The following is a 22,446-nucleotide window of genomic DNA, read 5'->3' on the forward strand; positions in this document are numbered from 1 at the left end:
CTTTCCAGTCCAGCCTCACCTCCTTGCCGAGGTCTTCTCTGACGACCTGCTTGATCTCCTCCATGCTGCTCTGAGGCGCCCGGCTGTGCAGCACCTTCAGCGTGGACGTGTACTCTTCAGGCAGCAGGTAGTCCAGAGCTCCCAGGTGCTGGCCCACCTTGATGAAAGTTCCTCGGTTCGCACAGCACAAGTCTCGAAGACGCTCCGCCGACCGACGATGCACCTGCAGGTAAGAGAAAGGAAGGAAAGAGGAAGAAAGACAATTACCATTATTTAAAGACAGTAGAAAAAAATGTTCTTGAATGCGAAATAAGGATTCAAAAATGGTTGCACTTAATCCCTTTTATCTACAGATATTCTGAGATTAATTGCAATTAAATTTTTGCAATAAATGTTTTCTTTTTCTTTTTTTTTTTTTTTTAGACAGCCCGAGTTTTAGAATAAATGTACTAATGTACAAAAGCACAACCATTATTAAAAAGAACCAAAACATTGAATGGGTCATCTGAAATTCAGTGATTTAAAAGTGGCTTATAATCTAAAATTAAGGATCCCTAATGGTGTCTAAGGCATCTGTGTTTGTGTGTTAAGTGTGTGTGTGTGTGAGGAAGGGGTCAATGGGGGGAGGGAGGGTGTCCCGTCCCATCCCGTCTTGTCTGTCCCATCTGAAGCAGCTGGAGGTGATAATGCTCACAGAGAGCTCCTCTCCTGAGACCAGCACAAATAAAAAGGCGTGAAATTAGCTCCCCTTAACCTCTCTCACCCCCCTCCAAACACACAGTATCGCATCGTTCCCACAGGAGCGTTTGACATGAGTGTCATCTGGGCTGTTATGACAAAGCAATGACAGAAACAAGACACCAGAGATTACCAGATGAGCCTCTCTGCTGCAAAATGCAAACATGTACAGGCTGTGTGGTCACGTCTGACGTGATGGCAGGGCTGATCGATCACGGCAAAAAAAAAACATAATCAGGATTATTTAAAATTACGTGATCACGATTATGAAAGATGATTACAGCAAGCCTCATTCACCCATCAGTTTGTAAAGATTCTTTTTAAAATAAACGCATACAAATAAAACAAAAACTGTGGATTTTTATGGACTGACTTCACATGACACAATTTAATGTCAGATTTTGGGCACTATATGCTCGTCCCAAAGGATCTAGGGCAGGGGTGTCAAACTCAAGGCCCGGGGTCCACATCCAGCCCATAGATCAGGTCATATTTTATCTTAACTGGCCCACCAGTATGAGCTCTGTAGATTTCCTCTTCTACAAAAATGCAAACTTAACCTTGTAACTGAAAATACCCTCAAGTCATAAAAATACAAAAAAACAAAAAAGTAAGAGTAATTAGATAAAATTCAGGAATGTTGAAAAGAAAGTTATTTGTGTTTTCATTTCCAATTTAGCATCACACAATTATGACTTTACTGATGATTTTGACTTTTTATTTCACATTTGAACCTTTAAGATTCATAACTTTGACTCTTAATTTCATATTTAGATCTTTTAAACTTGTGATTTTGACTTTTTATTACCTCCGCCAAGGAGGTTACGGGTTATGGGCAGGGTTTGTTAGTTTGTTTGTTTGATTGTTAGCAACATAACTCCAAAACTTATGAATGGATTTTGATGAATTTTTCAGGAAATATCAGAAATGGCATAAGGAAGAACTGATTAGATTATTGGACTGATCCAGATCACTTTCTGGATCCAGGAATTTTTTAAAGGATTCTGTACTACTGGGAGATGGGGCTAACGGCGGAGGTCTGCGCTCTACGAGTGCTTTTCTAGTTTCATATTTTGAGCTTTTCAGTTCATAATTTTGACTTTATATTTCATGTTTAGACCTTTTTAAACTCATGATTCTGACTTTCATATCATATTTTGACCTTTCAAACTTACGATTTTGACTTTTATCTCATATTTCAACCTCTTAAACTTGTGAATTTTAATTTTTATTTCATATTTTGATTTTTCCAGTTCATAATTTTGACATTTTATTTCATATTTACACCTTTTAAACTCATGATTCTAAATTCTAGCTCATATTTTGACCCTTTAAACTTGTGATTTTCAATTTGATCCCATATTTAGACATTTTAAACTACTGATTTTGTAAGGCTGTTGTCAACCAAAGAAAAACTTGGTCGATCAAAATCTCACCCAGGCACCAACCAATCGATTGGTTGTTCAGGTAAAGAATTAAAAACTAAAAAATTGAATAAATAAAAATAAATCACCTCGTTGGGAACAAGTTTAATCCATACAGGTTTGGAGGCATTAGTACATTTTTTAGAATCATCACGTCATACTGAAAAACTATCAGCATGCGCCTGTCTTTGATCACATGATCTCCGTGATCCTGGTGCGGTAACTCTTTAAACTCATACAGCCTACAAAATAACATCAGATCACCATTTTTTATTCATTTATAACGGTAACTAATAACAGGATAACTTGATACAGCCTGTGCCGTGTCATTTACAAGCATAGCAGACAGCTGCAGCATTTATTTACATAGGTGAGAGTGAAAAAGTTCGCTAGCTGGGACTTAATGACCAGCAGACATTATCTTTTATCCCCTCTGCTTTTTATCTTATTTTTTCTTATTATTTTTTACCTTTTAGACTCACTATTTTAAATTAAGTGATATTTTGACCTTTTAAACTCAAGGTTTTAATTTATTTCATGTTTTGACATTTTCAGCTCCTAACTTTTACTTTAAATCACATTTTTTGACATTTTAGCATTTAAACCTATCATTTTTAATTTTTTTTAATCTAAAAATCCTTCTTCATTAATAACCCCTCACCCCTGATCTAGGGCCTTAGCTTAAAAAAGACACATTTTTTTGTTTTTCATGGTGGCACCATGTCAGACTGCAACAAGTCTTGTCCTGTCTTGGCTGAGATATAGAGATATAGATATATTTTGAGATATATATTATATATTTATATCATAAAAGACACTTTCCTGTGTACGTTTTATCACCACATTTAAAATCCCAGGTTAAATGTCAAATCAACAAAGACAGAACCTCAGTTTTCTTCTGTACATAAAAAGGACGGCTCCAGCTAACAGTTTTTTTTTTCCAGTTCCATTTAAACAGGATTATGGGAAAAAAAAACAATCCTTCGGCTCCCAGCAGGAGGTCTGTTTTTAGGCTTTATAGCAGGGAAATTTTAAGGACAGCTCTTTGTTGTCTTAAAGCTTTTTCACTCTTTTGGCGTGCAGGGAAAGGGGTTGTGTGAGTGCAAGTTTTCATAATAAATCAATTACAGAGCCTTATCAATACTTCTGTCTGTGTGTCACATTTATGATGATAGGAGTCTGACTTCTTCCCAAACAGCAGTCTGGGCCTTGACGCAGCAGGTCCCCTCCTGGAGTCATGTTTACGAGCCGGTCATGGTGAAAATGTGTCTCCTGGTCTAATCACGCCTGTCTTCATCGCTCGTCTCTCCTCTTGCTGTAATCAGACGGCTTTGTCCCACGGAGGCAGGCTCACAGCGAGACCATGACATCACCATGGCAATGCTGCTCGCTGTCAGCCGGAGGGGCGTGCTCCTCTGCGATAGGCTGACGCTGGCCTCCGCCTACCATCTCCACACACCCAAACGACCAATCAAACGGCCCGTCAGAGAATTAGACACACGGGTTAATGTGTGGTACAACACTGAGACACGGGAGCTCGGTGCTGAACGCCTGGAGGTATCTGTGCACACATCCTCTGTACACAGTTAGCAAAGACAGTGAATAAAGGGCCTCAGGTCTATGTGTGAGTAGTAGAGGGTGGGGTGTAATGGATGTGAGAGGAAGAGGAGCAGAAAAACAGCAGAAAGGCTGATAAGGGGAGGAGGCAGCAAGAAAAAAAAGGAAAATGGAATTTAGGACTTAAGGAAAAGAAGAAACCTTGAAATGCTTTTAGTGTTACAATAAATTTACTTCATCCTGCAGCAGTTTCTTTCACTTACTTTTTATTATCAACCAGAAAGCCTGTAGAAATGTGTGAATAAAGTGGCCAAACAGAGCAGCATCTCTGCAAGCGTTTACAAGCCTATAGATAATTAACGATGTTTGAGAAGCTTGCAGTTAAATTTAATGCCCATTACTAGTGGTGATTTTTTTCTGTCAGGCAGAATTATTGCCTCAGTGTAATAAAATATGTTCATGTAGAATCAAAGGGGCTCAAAATGAGGCTGTGCCTTTTGGTTGGAGATTTACTGTATAATTCAGAATAAAAACCACCCTGGTATGTAAGGTGCAGTCTGTTTTTCAAATCCTCCAAAGTGGAAAAAGGTTTGAACTGTCCTCCTGCATGACAATTTAAATTTTTTTAACCAATGTGCAGCTTCTGTGCAGCTGTGTTGCTCTTTCTAGTACTGTCTGCTTTCACCATTCTGGGTTTGCACATCTACTAGCTATAATACGGTAGCTGAGCCCTCTACTACTAGACTAGACTTGTCAGCTTGTCTACTCAGATGAAAGGAAAGCAGAGTGTTGAAGAGCCTTTTACTGAGTTAAGATGCTAGTTGAGCCTTTTTAACAGCTTTTCTCCCTTGTTTTGTTATAAACATGCTTCTAATGTAAACAGCACTAGTTTTAACCAACTAAACCTTGTGGGATAATTGACAGTCATGATGTCATTTTCAGGAAAAAGCCTGTTTTGAGTCAGCTTCTTTATGTGAACCTCAGGAGCTGGATTCTGTCTAAGAGTGCTTTTTTTTTCGTTCCAAACTGGTACCAAATTAAGAGCCATTTGGGAGCAAAAGGGCAGGCTTTCATGAGCCAAATGATCGAGATCTCCAAGGTTGTATTCACACCTGATAATCTGGGGGACAAATTGCAACACTGTTTCACTTTCCTGTAGTTTGGTTCACTTTCACATTGCGCTTCATCAATCGAACCAAACCGTCTGGATAATGTCAAGCAGTTATACATTTGTGGCGCTGGCATCACCAAAAAAAAGCTGACGTAGAAGAAGACTGAACAGGAAATTCATCTCCTTCCACTGGTCTGTTTTGCCCCATAAACAACAACACTGAATTTCTGCTGCCTTGGAATTTCTGCTTTTGCTTTTGGATATTATGAGACAGCGAGGCAGCAAGCTGCCCAGCATGTTGTTCTTCACATGAGACGAATGAATCGACATCAAAGATAAAGACCAGCCAACATGTCAGCAAGAGACTACGATGTGTTGCCATGGTTACACACATGCCAAACAAGGTACTGACAGTAGTGTATCAAATCATATATATAAATCTGTAAACCATGCACTTTTTGCCACTTGCTGCCTTTGGTTCACAAGTTGGTCCGCTTTGCTTTCACACCTCAAACAAACCGCACAACGGTTCGTTTGGAAGCAAACCGAGACTCGAGTAAAGGTCACATATTCTGCAAAAATCACTTTTTCGGGCTTTTCGAACATAAATATGTGCCCCTGGCCTGTCCACAATCCCCTAAAACACCAGAAAAATCGATTTCCTTCTCCCCTCTCTTTCTCCACCTTTAGAAAATGTGTGCTAAAACAAGCCGTTCTCAGATTTTACCCTCATGATGTCACATGGGGAGTAGGTACCTGCCCCCAGGTTTGGTTGGCCCTCCCCGCTTGGAAGAAAGTTCCACCCTCGTCTCCTGATCCTCCTCTCAGCTGCCAGCTGAGAGCAGTGGGTTTCCCTGCTGACTTTTGTCTGGGAGATTGATGGTTCAAGTCCCAGTCAGGTGCTAAACTTTGGATAAAAGTGTCAAGTGTCAAAAAGTGTAACATTGTAACATCAGGAGTGGCACATCCATTTCCTGAGAGGGGCGTGGTCAGGGGCGGAGTCAGACAGCTCATTACCATTCAAAGCCACAGACACAGAAACAGCTCCTTCTGAGCAGGGCTGAAATAGAGGGGTTTTTAGACATGCAAAAATCCATTACCGGAGTGTTTTTCAGCAACAAACTTCATAGACATGTTTTGGGAACCTCTGAGACCAATATAAACTTGTTTTGAAAGGGTAAAATATGTCCCCTTTAAGGACGCCAGAGTCCACGTTTTTGGTCTGCATCAGAGATCAGATGAACTTTCCCACCACTCTAAATGAAAAGAAAACAGACCTGAGTTCATTCAAAGCAGACCAAACAACACTTGTGTGATTGCAACCCAAAAAGAGCCACAATTCCCAACACAACCAACAAAACCTGACCAAAATTCAGCTGTGGAAACAGGATTAAGATCAGGGTTCAACGTGCCAAAATGACAAACAATGCGGAACCAAACCAGACTGCTTGATGGAAACGGACATATGTGAGTGAAATTGTGGCTCCTCATATGTGAAGAGTTCACTCCTCCAGACTTCAAACGAAAGTTTTAATTTTATGTTAACTTTTTGAAATATGTGTATATGCTTAATTAATGTTTTGTTAAGAAGAGGAAGATTATCAACCTTGCAAGGCAAATGGACTGGCCAGACTCCATGTCGGTCAACAGGTAGATCCATCCTGCAAAGTTCCAGTCTGAAACGATCACACCAGGTCTGAAAGTAGACCAGACGCATCACTGTCATTTGAAGAGAATGAGGTCATAGCCACTAGGGCTGGGCAGTTAATTGCAAATTAGATTAAATTGCAATATGGCCTACTGCAATTTTCAAATCGCAGAGGGTGCAATATTTGATTTGTGTCAAAATACCAGTTCAGAATTTTTTTGGCAGCAGAGATGTAACGCATTGCATATCATGCAATCATTCAAGTGGTATATTTTTGGAATGGTGTACAAAAAAATCCTATTTTCTTCATTTTTGTATGTTTTTCTTGTTAAATATGAGAATTATATAACATTTTAATTCCCTTTAATACACCAGTTCATATCCGATTTGCAAAATGAGTTGAAATCATCACAACTGGATATTTTCCAAAATTGTTCAGCCCTAGTTTGACCTAATATTGTGTTGGCTTTAGTTTAGAATTAATTATTGCTTGTTTTTGTTGGAAAATACATGAGATGAGGAACTAAAGAAATAATCATGTATTAAATCGCAATACTGGGAAAAAAAAAATCACAGATAATTTTCCCAATTGTTCAGCCCTAGTAGCTACAGGCAGGGTTTTGTTGTAATGGGAGAGGGTAGCAATGGCTGCTATCTCCTCCTGACCTACTTCGACTTGAGTTTGCAATAATTACTAGCTGGGTTAAGTAGTTTTACTGTAAGCCAGTATATACTAGGGTAGCTCAGCTTTAGCTTTAGCATAGCGTTGTTTGTTTTCAGAACCGGGCCACATTTCTGTATTAAAACAACGGCAAAGAGCCACACTTGAAACTACTTTTAAGTCCATGGGACATGGGGACTGGGGTTTCCAAAAAGAATTTGAAATTGTGATTCATGTGACCACAGAACAGTTTTCTGTTTTGTCTCAGTCCATGTTAATCAAACTTTGGCCCAGAGAACATGGTGGTGTTTCTGGATAGAGTTCACAAATGGTTTCTTCTTTGCATGACAAAGTCATGTCAACAGCATTTGATTTTAGCTAATATCGTATCGAAATTCAAAATTCTGGTATCGTGACATCTCCAGTTTATGGTAAAAAGAAATGGAAGGGCATGTGTAGAAATGGACTCACTTTTCTGGCAGAGGCAACATGGGGCATTTGGAGACCCTGACCTCCATGTTTACATAACATTACGACCAATTTGTGAAATACTAGAGGTATTAAAAATGGATGGCATGGATGACATATATTTTACAACTCCTTAAGAAGCCAAAAAAGACGTTTACACCAATATTAAAGTCTGAAAACAAACCGTGTCCAGTAAGTTGACCTTCATGTGTTTAATTTTATCTCCGAGCTGATGTGGTTTTTCCTAAAATGAACAGGCGATTAAAACACAACAAAGGAGATAATGATGTCTTATTGTGCAGCAGGAGTCAAAGGTGTGAGTGTGTCGTGTGCAGCTGGACAGCAGAGAGCGGCGTCCTGCACTGGGAAACCAGCTGGAGTAATTGATTTCTGCTGCCACACTGGGGCTAAATGACTGGGATTAGTGGACTATGAACAAGGCCTATTTATTATTGGGATGCTCATGATTAGCTCGTTACTCAGCTCACTGAGGCTCATCTAGCTGCCTGTCACAAGGGAAGAGGAGAGAGGAGGAGGGCGGGGGGCAGCTGTGTGCAGATTTATGCCTGTGTAGTCAATAGGACTCGTCTGTGAGTATTATAGCAGCGAAGCCTGAGGAGTTAGCAAAGCCATTCACAAGAAATCCTCCACTATTTAATGCAGCGATACAGAATGTATAGTATCTAAATAGAGTGATGCTCGGCTCGGGCCTCTGTGCCGCTCCGCATATTAAAAATGTCATTTATTTGAACACAGGCCAGCAGCAACACAACAAGGTGGGAAAAATACAAGCCGTTTGTTATCTGGTAAAGCTGAGTGTAGACGTAAGCCCTCACTGCTGCTTTTTCCCTCTGATATAAGAGGAACAGCAAGAGTATGGGAGTCAGTGTCAGGAGTAAAAAATGAAGGAGGGATGAGAAAAAGAGAGGTGGTGGAAGTGGAGGAGGGGTGGTGTCGGGAGGGGGGCAGCCACAGTTAATTTCATGCTCTGCATTTTATTGTGACGCTTCAGTAATTGTGGCTGAGATGAACAGCAGAAACACTCTCTGTCACAGACGGCTGGACACTGAGGATCAGTGAGGATCAGCACACGAGGCCCCAAATACAACACTTCATATCTCTACTGTGAGATTCTGCACTTACAGGAACGCAAAGACAAATGACAGAATAATTAACGGGAAAACATGTTTTCTACGACAGCACATTTGGCGCTCCATTAAAGCCTTATTCTGTGAGGATAAGCAAAAACTAGAAGCTTGTGGATCTTGTATGTGGCAACCCCAAATCCAAAACAGTCAGGCCCTTTGTAAAAAGTAATGATTGTTAAATATTTTAGCTTATCCACAATAGAACATAAATAACTTATCACATATTTAAACTGAGGCATTTTACTTTTTAGTGAAAAATATCAGCACATTTAAATTTGATGGCAGCAACACATCTTTAAAAAGTAAGGACAGGGGGATGTTTAAAAACAGTCTGTAAAAATCTGGGGAGAAGAATGTTGGGTGATGAAGGATTCAAGCTTCTCAGTCCTTGGTCTTATTTACCTGCATTTTTTGGTTTATGATGTTCAGAATGATCCAAATTGCGATCCATGTGACCACAGAACAGTTTTCCATTTTGCCTCAGCCCATTTTAAATGAGCTTAGGCCCAGAGAAGATGGCAGCATTTCTGAATCAGTTTCACATGTGGCTTCTTCTTTGCATAATGCAGCTTTAACTTGCATTTGTGGATCACATGGCAAAATGTGTTGACAGCCAAATATCTGGAAGTGTTCCCGAACCCATGCAGTGATTTCTGGCTAAATCAAGCCAGTTTTTGTTTTTGTTTTTGTTTTGTTTTTTAGCAACGAGGGGCAGTATTTTCGGGCGCAGGAGAGTCCTGACGTAAATAAGCAGCAACAAGTGGCCGGTGCAATTATGGTGGAAGAGATTAGCGTGGATGCTGCTAAAGCACCAGTTTTAACAGAGCTTGACGACATTTCTTCATTAAAAGAAGAACAAAGAACAGCAGTGAGTTGTTTCCATTAAAAAACAACAAAAGTCCTGTACTGACATGTCTACAGTCACCATGGTTCACATTATGCAGCTCTCTATGGAGTTTACTCCTCGGTAGTGGCACACCTTGGTTTTGTTGCTCTGATTGGCCCGTAAAGATGTGACGGACAGAACGTTCATCCAATCACCCTCCAAGTTTTTTTTTCAAAGGCTCTGCCCTGTCCCAAACACTGTCTATGGGCGGTTTTCTACATGGATGTGTGAAACAAATCCATCTGGTGTGTCAGGTTATGTTAACCTGGGAGAGGCAACAAAGTGAGTAAAATCCCCCTAAATATGTTTAGAACTACAATTGAACTGTCTTCTGCTGATTCTTGTCTGTTTTTTGTTTCACATTTTCAAACTTCCTCCTTTATTCAAGCTTGGGACCATGCATATTTATGCACATCTGCATAAATAAATAAAAAAAACTTCCGTTGAAATTAGCAATTTAAAAAAGATCAGTTTTATCAGTCATTCCCCATCAGGAGTAGGAAATTATCGGGATCAGTCCTAAAAATACTTGTGGTGCATGATTACATTTTTAAACCAGGGCTGGGTGATTATGGCAAAAATATAAACCACGATTAATTGAACTTTTTACCTCAATCATGATTAATAAATGATTATTCCACCCCCAACCTCCATCTCTGTTCTTTCTGTAAATATTTGTTTAATTTTAGAACAAACAACTGAAGGGAAAAGGCAGAGATGTTTTCTGGTTATTCACAGAAACATCTGAAAACACACATCAGCTGAAATGAAAATGTTTTTATTAAAAAGTCTAATTTTTCCAAGAAAAGAGGAAAGATTTGAAATAATTGACACGGCAGGTTTATGTTGGTTAGAGGCTCTAAATGTCAGTTTCAATTATCGATCAATTGCCCAGCTCCTTTGAATTGTGATTGTGAAAAATTTGAATTTAATTATTACAATTTCAGTTGTTTTAATAATCAATTGCATGGAAAACTACAAAATGATTTTTTTAAACTACATCTTTTCCATCAAAATGGTTCATAGGAGAAAAGAGTCCATCAAAAATTGCAAGCAAATTCCTGCAAATACAAGAAAACAGCAAAACCGCTTCAATACCAAAAGTGCTGCTGATGTATTTGTGCATTTAATACAGACTGTAGGAGTTAGGACCAGCCATACATGAGAAGATTCTTAAATATTATACAACTTTACAACCGTGGGAGACCACAGACATCAGGACAATTTCAATGATTTTTCATCTTTAATCCTCTGAACACACACACTACAACTCTGCCAGACCGTCAGATCACCAAAGACCACACACCTGCCGACCTACCAACGACGGCATGTGATCATATGACTTCAGAAATAAACAAACACCGATGTCTGTTGATACCCTCTTGCTGTCCCTCCACTACAGGCTGTCCTGGCATGTGTTACAGGTGCAGCAAAAATCATAAAACAAAGGAAAGACTCAGTTTATGGTTGTGAGAGTACCTATGCTCCAGCTGGTGATGCTACCCCGTTTACTTGCTCTCATTGGTTGTTGTGGGTACTTCGTCAGAGGCACTACAACCTGGATCAGGGGTGTCCAAAGTATGGCCCAGGGGCCAAATGCGGCCCTCGGTCCATTTCTGATTGGCCCTTGGCAAATTCTAAACATTAAATGAAATATGGCCCACATTTGAACATGAAGCTAGACTGTACTGTACTTCTTCGTTTCGGCATAAGGCAGTGCTGCCGTGCTATTTCTGTAAACAAACATTTTGACAAGAAGGATTTATTGATTTGTGTTTTTTGTGACTAAATGAAGACAAAACTGTAAATGGAAAACACATTTGCACCCAACATAATAATAATATTTGATTTATAATGCCCTGATAGACTACAGAGTCTTATGGTAGGAGAGATGGTGTTTTAGGGGCAGAACCAGTAGTAGCCAGGGCCGACTAGGGCCTCCTGAAATCTGACTGGCCTTCCTAAAATCCTTAAGATGATTGGCTATTTGCCTTGTCAGCCATTTAAGCATACCCAACCACTAAGCATATCTTAACCATCATATGATTGGTTTTATTAACTTAACAATCCTTAGGATGAGGCGCATGAAAGTGGCCCCACCATCCTTATATATTTTTGCATGTGGCCCCCAGTGGAAAAAGTTTGGACACCCTTGACCTACATAAACATGTTTGATATTCACGATTCGGGGTCTGGGAGACTCTGACGCAATTTGGAGCAGTAAAATAATTGTGTTGACACCACACACACGAGAATTATTCAGATCAACAGTCTTTTGAGACGAGGCTCCACTCAGGATATGCCCCCACGATTGTCAGGGGATGAAAATCTTGCCTCATTTTGGGGTTAAATTCCTGTAGTGTGTGGCCGGCCTTCGGTCACGATTTTTGAGCAGTAAAAACTAGAAATAGCTCATCTTTGGTGCCTTGGATTATTATTCATCATTGTCTGTATTAAAATGTGTATTGATATAATTTGATATTTACTAGTGTAATATTAGAGTTTAAAATGTTGGTATCGTGACAACGCTAATATGTATTGGATTGGCAGAATATTTCTTAAATATACAGTGTGGGTTTTTTTTCCTCATTTGTCACACTTTAATGTTTCAGATCATCAAACAAATTTTAATTGAAGCCAACGATAACTAGAGTAAATATAAAAGGTTTTAAATAATGGTTTCATCAATTTTCAGGAAAAAAGCAATCTTAATTTACCTGGCCCTATGAGAAAAAGTCATTCCACTCTCTTGTTAAATAATGAGTTAACTGTGATTAACTGCATTTTTTGGAAAGCCGAGTTCAATTTCACTACCACACCCAGGCTTGTTGAATCACTTTAATATAACCTGTCTGATAAAGTTAAGCAAACAAAGCCATCCTGAGGCTTTGGGACTCCATCCAACTAGAGTGAGAGCTACTATCCACAAATGCAGAAAACTGGGAACAGTGGTGAACCTTCCCAGGAGTGTCAGGCCAACCAAAATTACTCCAAGAGTGCAACAGACTCATCCAGGAGGTCACAAAAGAACCCAAAACGCCATCCTAACACCTGCAGACCTCACTAGCTTCAGTTAAGGTCAGAGTTCATGATTTAACCATAAGAAAGACAACGGGCAAAAATGGCATCATGGAAGAGTTCCAAGGCCAAAACCACTGCTGTGCAAGAACACAAAAGCCGTGTTTCCATTAGGGGGTCTGGTTTGATTCAGGTTGGTTTGGTACCCCAAAATAGTTTGCGTTTCCACAGACACCTGTGCCCTCACCTGGTGGGTAGGCTGTAAAAGCATGAATGTGAAGTCACATTCAACGTGAGTCAGCTGGTCCAGCCGCAGAGTTACAGAAAGGATGAGTGACAAAAATCAGTAGGGAAAACGCATTAAACAGCTTTATTTTAGCTGAAAGTGCTTTTAAAAAAACTACACCTCAATTATGTTAACCGCGGTCAGTACAGATCCTCAGCTGATGGAATACGTGTACAGAGACGTTTAGAGTTGTAACGGTACATTAATATGTGAATTTATCTAGTCTATAACAGTTTATTCAACAAACTGAAATTTTAGAGCTGTACTGTGAGAATTCGCCACATTAAAAATAAGGTAAAAGTTTAGCTGGTGTTAAAATCAAACTAGATTAAGTCAGAAATCCTGGGTGCGCTGATCTCGTTTTAAAATAGTCTGCAGCCCGAAGTTTTACAAACATCACCAACAACCACAGAGCGACATTTTTTACAGGTTATCTAAAGTAAGAAGTAGATAATAACTAGTAACAGTACATAGAATCAACTTTTATAAGGCTTCGTATTCACAAAATTTAAGCATTTAGTTTCACATCCATCGCAGATAGACCAGGCTGATAAACGTCAGGAAACTTGATTTGTGGCCAGATGTCAACATCCACAGACTAGGAAACAGTCTGGATCTCTGTTGAGTCCAAATATCCCCGATTTAAGCAGATATTACTCAGCTTTTCTCCCATTTTTGCCCGCTCCTCACAGTGCAGACTTCCATGTTTTGCAGCCCAGTCATGTACTGACGTGATGTCAGTGCAGCCCCCTATTGTTGTGTGTGTAGCTCCACCTTTTTGGTATGGATGGGTAAGATTGGTACCCCTAGGGTACCAATTAAGGGTGCCGAAAAGTGGGGCGGTATGGGTTGTTTTTTGGGACCCTTTCCAACTTTTGCTCTGTGGAAACACAAAAAAATGTGTGCTGTCCAGCACCAAACTGAGCTGGACCGCTTGGTGGAAATGACCTAAAAGGCTCCTCTCACATTTACCAAGAAACATCTTGATGATTCCCAGGACTTCTGAAGAAATATTCTGTGGACTGACAAGACAAAACTTGAACTTTCGGAAGGATATGTCTGTAAAAAATTTTTTTAAAAAGAACTCAGAAAGTGGGCAAAAACTTTTTCACGGCACTGTATGTTTGAACTTTTTCAACAGTTTCTGATTTCTTTTGATTTTTAAAGAGTCATCCCAGCTCCATTTGGTGTAGTGAAGCAGAGATAAGCAGAAGCTCAGACATCCCTCAGACCTGTACTTTCAGCTAAATTCCACTCCTGACTTGGAAAAGGAGAAAGGAGAAAACAGTTCCTCACTGGTCTTTCCTCTTAATTTTGGTTGATGCATTTCTAAGAATCTGCACACAATTTTCTTCCCTGCAGGGTTACTCCAAAAGCAGTCACACAAAATCCTGAGGGTAAAACAAAAAATAAAATCTACTGTCTGTTTTTTATTTATGACACATCATGTTTGAGTGGCCGCTCTTTGAAAAAACATTCACATCTAAAGCTCTGAGGCGGCGTGCCAGCTGCTGTTTGACTCCTGTGCCCCGGGTGGCACAGAGCGAGCAGCAGTGACGGAGAAATGGAGCGTTTATGCTGCTGCTGGAGATCAGCTTGTCAGCCATGATCTAACTACAGCAGGCAGATGGGAAGCAAATGTTAAACGTTCCCTCCTCTCCGTTCCCCTCAAAGGATTTTCCCACCTCAGACTTGTTTGGCTGATAAGCTGCTGTCACGACGAGCACGCCAAGGTCAGCGGTTATCTAGCCCCACCCCGGTATTTACATAGCGTGTCCCTCAAGAGAGCCTGAGCCTGAGGAGTGCTGGTGGTGGGCACTTATCTACGCTGAGTACCCTCCTCCCTTTTTCCAGTGGGAGAACAGCAGTGCTCATACACTGTGGGACGTGGTGAATGCTGACATCTGCTGGTGGAAATGTCAACTGCGTCCTGTCTAAAATTATTATCTGTACAATCAAGGACTTTAAATTCAGTTCTTTACCCAAATAATATTATTTTCTAAGCGATGGGAGCTAAGACAAAGGCGACCACACACCACATTAAAGGAGCAGAGGAACTTTTAGCAGGTCAAAATGTTTAACTGGGGATCTTATTTCCTCCTAATATATGCAAAAATTCAAGATTAATTCAAAAATTGAAACTCAAAGGATAAAAAGATGTGCTCATTTTGCACAAATTAGTGCATCTACACAAGATACAGTGCAGAGAAAAAGTATTTGCCCCTTTCTGACTGAGTTTTTTGCATATTTATCACACTTAAATGTTTCGGATCATCAAACCAATTTTAATATCTCACAAAGACAACCCAAGGCAATACAAAATGCAGTTTGTTAATGATAATTTTATTTATTAAGGGGGAAAAAAATCCAAACCTATCTGGCCTTGTGTGAAAAAGTAATTGCCCCCCTTGTTAAATCATGAGTTAACTGTGATTAACCACAGTTTTTGGAAAGATGAGTTCAATTTCACTGGCCACACCCAGGTCTGATTACCGCCAGATTTGTTGAATGAAGGAAATCCCTTAAATAGAAGCTGTCAGACAAAGTGAAGTAGGCTACAAGATCTCAGAAAGAAACACATCATGCTATGATCCAAAGAAATTCAAGAACAAATGAGAAACAAAATTATTAAACTATTTGTCTGGAAAAGGTTACAAAGCCATTTCAAAGGCTTTGGGACTCCAGCGAACCATGATAAGAGCCGTTATCCACAAATGGAGAAGACTGGGAACAGTGGTGAACCTTCCCAGGAGTGGTTGGCCAACCAAAATGACTCCAAGAGTGCAACGACCACTCATCCAGGAGGTCACAAAAGAACCCAGAACCACATCCAAAGACCTACAGGTCTCACTGGCCTCAGTTAAGGTCAGAGTTCATGACTCCACCATAAGAAAGACACTGGGCAAAAATGGCATCATGGGAGAGTTCCAAGGCCAAAACCACTGCTGACAAAAAAGAACACAAAGACTCATTTCACATTTGCCATCTTGATGATCCCCAAGCCTTTTGGAGAACTACTCTGTGGACTGACGAGACAAAAGTTGAACTTTTGGGAAGGTGTGTGGTCCGTTACATCTGGAGTAAAAATAACACAGCATTTGATAAAAAGAACATCATGCCAACAGTCAAACATGGTGGTGGCAGTGTGATGGTCTGGGGCTGCTTTGGTGCTTCAGGACCCGGACCACTTGCTGTGATTGATGGAACAAAGAATTCTGCTGTCTATCAGAAAATCCTGAAGGCGAACGTCCGGCCATCAGTTCATGACCTCAAGCTCAAGCCCTTTTGGGTTATGCAGCAGGACAACGACCCGAAACATACCAGAAAGTCCACTTCAAAATAAACAAAATTAAGGCTCTGGAGTGGCCAGGTCAAAGTCTGGACTTAAACCCAATTGAGATGCTGTGGTGTGACCTTAAACGGGCAGTTCATGCTGGAAAACCCTCCAAAATTCCTCCACAGCGATGAGAAAGACTCATCACCAGTTATCACAAACGCTTGATTTCAGTCATTGCTGCCTAGGATGGTAAAACCAGTTATGAGGTTCATGGGGCAATTACTTTTTCACGGCACTGTAGCATGAAGCCAATCAGTCTGTGGCACTGCTGGGGTGTTATGAAGCCCAGGTTGCTCTTCAGCTTTCAGCTCATCTGTATTTGTGAGTGCAGTGTCTCTCATCGTCCTCTTGACATTTCCCCAGAGATTCCCCAGACCAGGCTGGTAAACCAAACACAGTAAAACCATAGTAAGCAAACCAGTTTCTGGTAGTTTTGGTTTCACTGTGGGAAGGTGCCAAGTCCTGCTGGTAAAGGAAATCAGTATCCAATGATAATACAGGGTTATACTGAAGCTTTAGTATTGTTGTGATACCTCCAACTAAATCAAGGTAACATGGCTAAAAGAAAACTCTTCACAGCCTCACGGTGATGTTGAAAGAGAATCTGCATGAAACTATGCAGATGTGCCGAGTGAATCAGCATTTTGTTCCACTCTTTCATCTCAGCTGTGAAAAGAAACCTTCAAAATGGCTGCTCTCCCACATCAGCTGTGCGCTCCTGCCTTTTTCTTATGCAGCTGAGGAAGCAAGGGGATCATTAGACATCAGTATCTGTTTGTCCTCGCTGTCACCATTTCATCATCTCCCCCTCCTCCTCACTCTCTTCCTCCTGTTTTTATCCCATCCCCTAAAATAACCTTGTGACTCGTGGAGTATCTCATCTCATGTCTCATCTCCTCATGACGCTGCTTTCTATTCAATCACACAGTCAAAGACTCCATCTCTTTGTACGCCATCGCAGCCTTTGCCCAAAATACTGGAGGTTAGACTGAGGTTAATCAGAGCATTATCAGTGCTGAACAGGGTTTTTGAATAATGGGATTCAGGATACCGCATAAAATGAAAGTAAGGATGGGAATGCTGTGTCGCGATCCAACCAACCTCGAGAAGAACAGCCGCTTTGACACATTTTTAGGGTTGGCACAGTAAATTTTCTATATCTAGAGCATACATTGGACTGATGTGCAGGTATACAATATCTCACTGGTATCACTAAACACAACAGAATATAAACATCCATAATCAACACATTTCACCCCAATGACAGTTGTCTGAACTGTTCTTCCAACTAGACTGAGAAAACACCACATCTTCGGTCTGTGATCCAAGGCATCAAAATATGTACTCCACACGGCGCTCTGCCAGTTCTGCTGCAGGCTCAGCAATTAAGGAAGCTAAAATGTATATTCAAGGTCTTGTTAGACTTTTGATATTTGTTGTAGCTTTTTGGCCTATTAATCCTTGATTAATTGCAGCTAAAATCAGCTCAGCTTAAGGCTCATTTATGCTCCCTTAGCATGCATGTATGCATTATAAATGAAACAACCGTCACTGCCCACACCCATGCCCGCTACACTGGGGTGAATGTTTTTAAAAAGAATCCAATAAAAGTTGCCATCTCAAATAGACCACAACTTCTCTACTGCTGTGCCATCTGTCATGCTGTTCTGTTGTAGATGTCCATCTCTGTGCTGCTTTACATCAGAGGTCATTGCATGCTGTGAAAAATGTAAATAAAAACAGAATGCAAATTGGTGCAGCATGGGCAGTACTGCATACCTAGTAACACACCAGCCGCAGTGAAGGGGGAATTGCACTAGAAGGCTCAGTTTACCGGTCAATCTTCGTTCCAACCCTCACCTATGGTTCATGAACCATGGGCTCAGCCTGAGAGATAGGGTGAGGAGCTCAGACATCCACAGAGAGCTCAAAGTAGAGCTGCTGCTTCTTCGCCTCAAAAGCACACAGTTGAGGTGGTTTGGACATTCCAGTGGAGGTCTTCCAGGCACGTCCAACTGGGAGGAGACCCCGGGGTAGACCCAAGACTCGCTGGAAGGATTATATGTCTCATCTGGTCTGGGAGTTCCTCACAATCTTCCAGAAAAGCTGGTAAATGTCACAGGGGGAGAGAGATGTCCGGGCTGACTTGCTTAGCCTGGTCCCACCACAAAAATGGATGCAACGGTTGTCTACTATCATAAACACAGATTAGATTCACAACAGAATATAAACAACATATCAGATGTTGAAACTGAGACATTTTATCATTTAATGAAAAATAATGGCTCATTTTGAATTGGTTGTCAGCAACACATCTCAAAAATGCAGGGACAGGGCCATGATTACCATTGTGTAGCATCCCCTTCTCTTTTAACAACAGACTGTAAACGTCCGGAATGTTGTTCCATTCTTGTCTGATGAGGGATTTTATCTGCTTAACACTCATGTTTCTTTTTTTCCAGATTTTTGTTTTAGTGGTGCACCAAATTGACCTGGAGCGCCAGATGGATATGATCTATCTGGTAAACCTTCCGTAAACGGTGTTTGGGAAAGGGCAGAGCCTTTGAAAAAAAACTCAGAAGGTGATTGGATGAACATTCTGTGTGTCACATCTTTAATCAGAGTAACAAAACATGTGACATAGCCGCTACCAAGGTGTAAATTCAATAAAGAGCTGTATAACATGAACAATGGCGACTGCAGACATGTCAGTACATGACTTTTGTCTTTCTGGTAAAGAAAACAACTCAATGCTGTTCTCTGTTCTTCTTTAAACAAAGAAATGTCGTCAGGGCGCACAGAGAGCCCAGCGGTCTAAGGCGCTACCCATGTAAGTGGGCGGTCCCGGTTCGAATCCAGCCTGTGTCTCTCCCCACTCTCTCTCCTGTTTCTGACTCTTTCCACTGTCCTCCTCTATAGAATAGAAAAGCCCAAATAAATCTAAAGAAAGAAATGTCTTCAAGTTCTGAAAAAGCAGACACTATAGCAGCCTCCACGCTATTGTCTTCCGCCATAATTGCACCGCCATAATTCTCGCCGTTTGCTTACATCATGACTCTGCCGCACCCAAGAGTACAGCCCCTCAATGCTGATTGGTCCTGTCACTTTCTAACCAAGCCCAAACGGTTCAGATGGGAGCTGTGCAAGATTGATTCGCCAGTAAGAAACACAGAAACAGGTGAACCCATCTGCTTTGCAAGGTTTTTTATTGGTGAAAGATCTGGACTGCTGGCAGGCCAGTTCAACACTTGGACTCTTCTACCATGAAGCCATGCTGTTGCGTATGTGGTTTAGCATCGTCTCTGAAATATGCAATGCTGTCCCTGAAAGAGACGTTGTCTGGATAGGAGCATACTTCTTTATAATTTTCAGCATTGATAGAGCCTTTTCCAGATGTGTAAGCTGCTCACATCATAGGCACTAATGCAACCACATACCATCAGAGATGCAGGGTGTTGAAGTGTGCACTGATGACGAATTGGCTGGTCCCTCCCCTCTTTAGTACTCAGGACACAGCATCTGTGGTTTCCCACAAGACATTCTCATTTTGATTCATCCGACCACAGAACAGTTTTCCACAGTGCATCAGTCACTTTTAAATAAACCTTTGCCCAGAGAAGACTGCAGCGTTTCAGGATCATGTTCACACAATGAGACTGGTTTTACACTGAGCAAGGATATCTTGAATATAAACAAAAACATGTTTGATTGGTTCAAGTTGTATCCATCTCTTCCACTGCTGCAAATTAAACTCTAAATTGGGGACAAGCGTTCCTCCTTCATAGATGTCATCTAACTTTCTTCATTATTTTTGTTACATTTCTTTCATTGTTTATAAATCTTGCCATAATGAATGACAGTTTTCCATTTTATTTTTTAGTGTTCTGAAAGCCAAATGCTTATTGGACTAATTTGTTCTCCACAAAATCAATTTAAACTCTTTAAATACTTGTGAATAAAACAGCACTGAGAAGAAGCCAAAAAAATGCTGTTGTGTATAAAATGAGATGGTTTTGTCTGGACTGATTGCAGACTGAATTAAAAAAAGATTTTGAATTGTCTAAGGACAAAATAAAAATGTTATGTGTGCATCTTTGTTTGAGGCATGTTGACAAGGTTTTACTGCATGTTTACATTGGGTTCACTCCAACACCTATGCCTCCACCACCCCTCCCTCCCTGCCCTGCCCTCAGGCTTCAGCCATGGAGGGCCCTCATGCATTATTCAAATGAGTTAAGCAAGCTACATTTAATTTCCCAATCATCTGTTGGCAGGGCTTGTAATGAGATGCTGATAGGGGAGAAAAACCTGAACTCCCGGAGAGGAGGAGAGAAAGAGAAGAGAAAAAAACTGCAAAAGAGAGTCGAGGAGAGGCGTTTAGAAATGCACAATCAGTCCTGAGATAAGGAGCTATCTACATCACCCAGAACTCTCTGCTGCTTTGGTCTTGTTTGGTTTCCACTGATGTGCATTTAAATTCCTCTCTTTCTTTTGTCTATTAATCTGTCTTATCAGCATGGGACTGGAGAGGGCATCTGGAGAGACAGAAAGGAGGCAGAAATACAGTGAGACAGACAGATGTGGAGTACTTGTGTCTGAACTGTATTAGTTAGTAACTGGACCAGGTGTCAAAACACCAGAATTTTAATGTCAGAAGGATTCTTCTAAAAATAAACAATATTTAGATTATTAATGAAACAGTTACCTGTTTAAGTGACCATGATAACATTACCACACATTTATTATATGATTCAAATTTTAATTATCACTAAAACTATTTGATAACTGCGATTTAATATCAGGATAAATAATGCCCAGACAGAATGATATGTGAGATTGTCTACAGAGGTGAATGGGGGAGGAAAGCGACACAGCCTAACTTGGACTTAGAGGAAAACATTCAGGGACAAAAGACATGGTTTTCTCCCTTTACTGAAATTCAGCAGGTAGTCTACCATTGGCTTGAACTAAAAGAAGAAACCTTGGACTGTATATATATGTGTATATATATATACATATATATACATATATATAAATATATATACACATATATACATATATATATATATACACATATATACATACATATATATATATATATACACATATATACATACATATATACACATATACACATATATACATACATATATACACATATACACATATATATATATATATATATATATATATATATATATATATATTTATACATACAGTGCTTAACAAATTTATTAGACCACCACCCAAAGTAAGGTTTATGCCACAGCTGCCCTAAATTAACAGCACTGGTAATTACCAAAATCATTTTTTATGTTTCTGCAATGGTTAATACACCAATATGTAGGAGCTCTTTAACCCAAATGATATTTTTAATGCTAAAATATAATCATTATTGTTATCCATGAATTTTTTAAATTTACTGATTTACAAAAAAACTAAAAAAAATAGTAAAGCACATCAATTAATATGTCTGATTAATATGTCAAATCATAGTTATTTACTTGCATTTCTGAACAGAAAAAAATAGTTTAAGTGGTTGAATGTTTTGCTTGATTCATTTCTGACTTCTCAGAGAAGCCCAGGGAGCCAGCTCAAATTTGGGTATAAAAAAGGGAATTTAGGTTGAAATTCCTCATTTCTGTTCAAAATGGTAAAACGTGGAGAGCTGACTGAAAATGAAAGAGTTTATTAAAGCATTAAAGCACTTCATGATGAAGCTGTGGCATAAACCTTACTTTGGGTGGTGGTCTAATAAATATGTTAAGCACTGTATATACAGGTACATCTCAAAAAATTAGAATATCATGAAAAAGTTCAATATTTTTTGTCACTCATTTCAGAAAGTGAAACTCATACATCATATAGACTCATTTTACATAGAGTGAAGCCTTTATTTATTGAAAAGTTGGAGATGATGACTCAGTGAATGAAAACCCAAAATTCAGTGTCTCAGAAAATTAAATATTGCATAGGATCAATAAAAAAAGGATATTTTAAACAGAAATGTCAGACTTCTAAAAAGTATGTTCATTTCTGTGCACTCAGTACTCGGTTGGGCCTCCTTTTGCATGAATTACTGCATCAATGCAGCGTGGCATGGAGGCGATCAGCCTGTGGCACTGCTCAGGTGTAATGGAAGCCCAGGCTGCTTTGATCGCAGC

At 40.1% G+C, this 22,446-nt stretch overlaps 1 protein-coding gene across 1 annotated transcript in view; it reads right to left on the reverse strand.

The window, feature by feature from the left end:
- The window catches only part of adck1 (aarF domain containing kinase 1), a 123,153-nt gene that overhangs the window by 75,233 nt on the left and 25,474 nt on the right, over positions 1-22,446 (reverse strand). The window contains exon 4 of the mRNA XM_041811868.1: positions 20-223. Within this exon, the coding sequence (XP_041667802.1) occupies positions 20-223 (204 nt within the window). The remainder of the gene's footprint in view (positions 1-19; positions 224-22,446) is intronic.

Source organism: Cheilinus undulatus, linkage group 18, assembly GCF_018320785.1.
Source record: "Cheilinus undulatus linkage group 18, ASM1832078v1, whole genome shotgun sequence".
Lineage (NCBI taxonomy): Eukaryota > Metazoa > Chordata > Actinopteri > Labriformes > Labridae > Cheilinus > Cheilinus undulatus.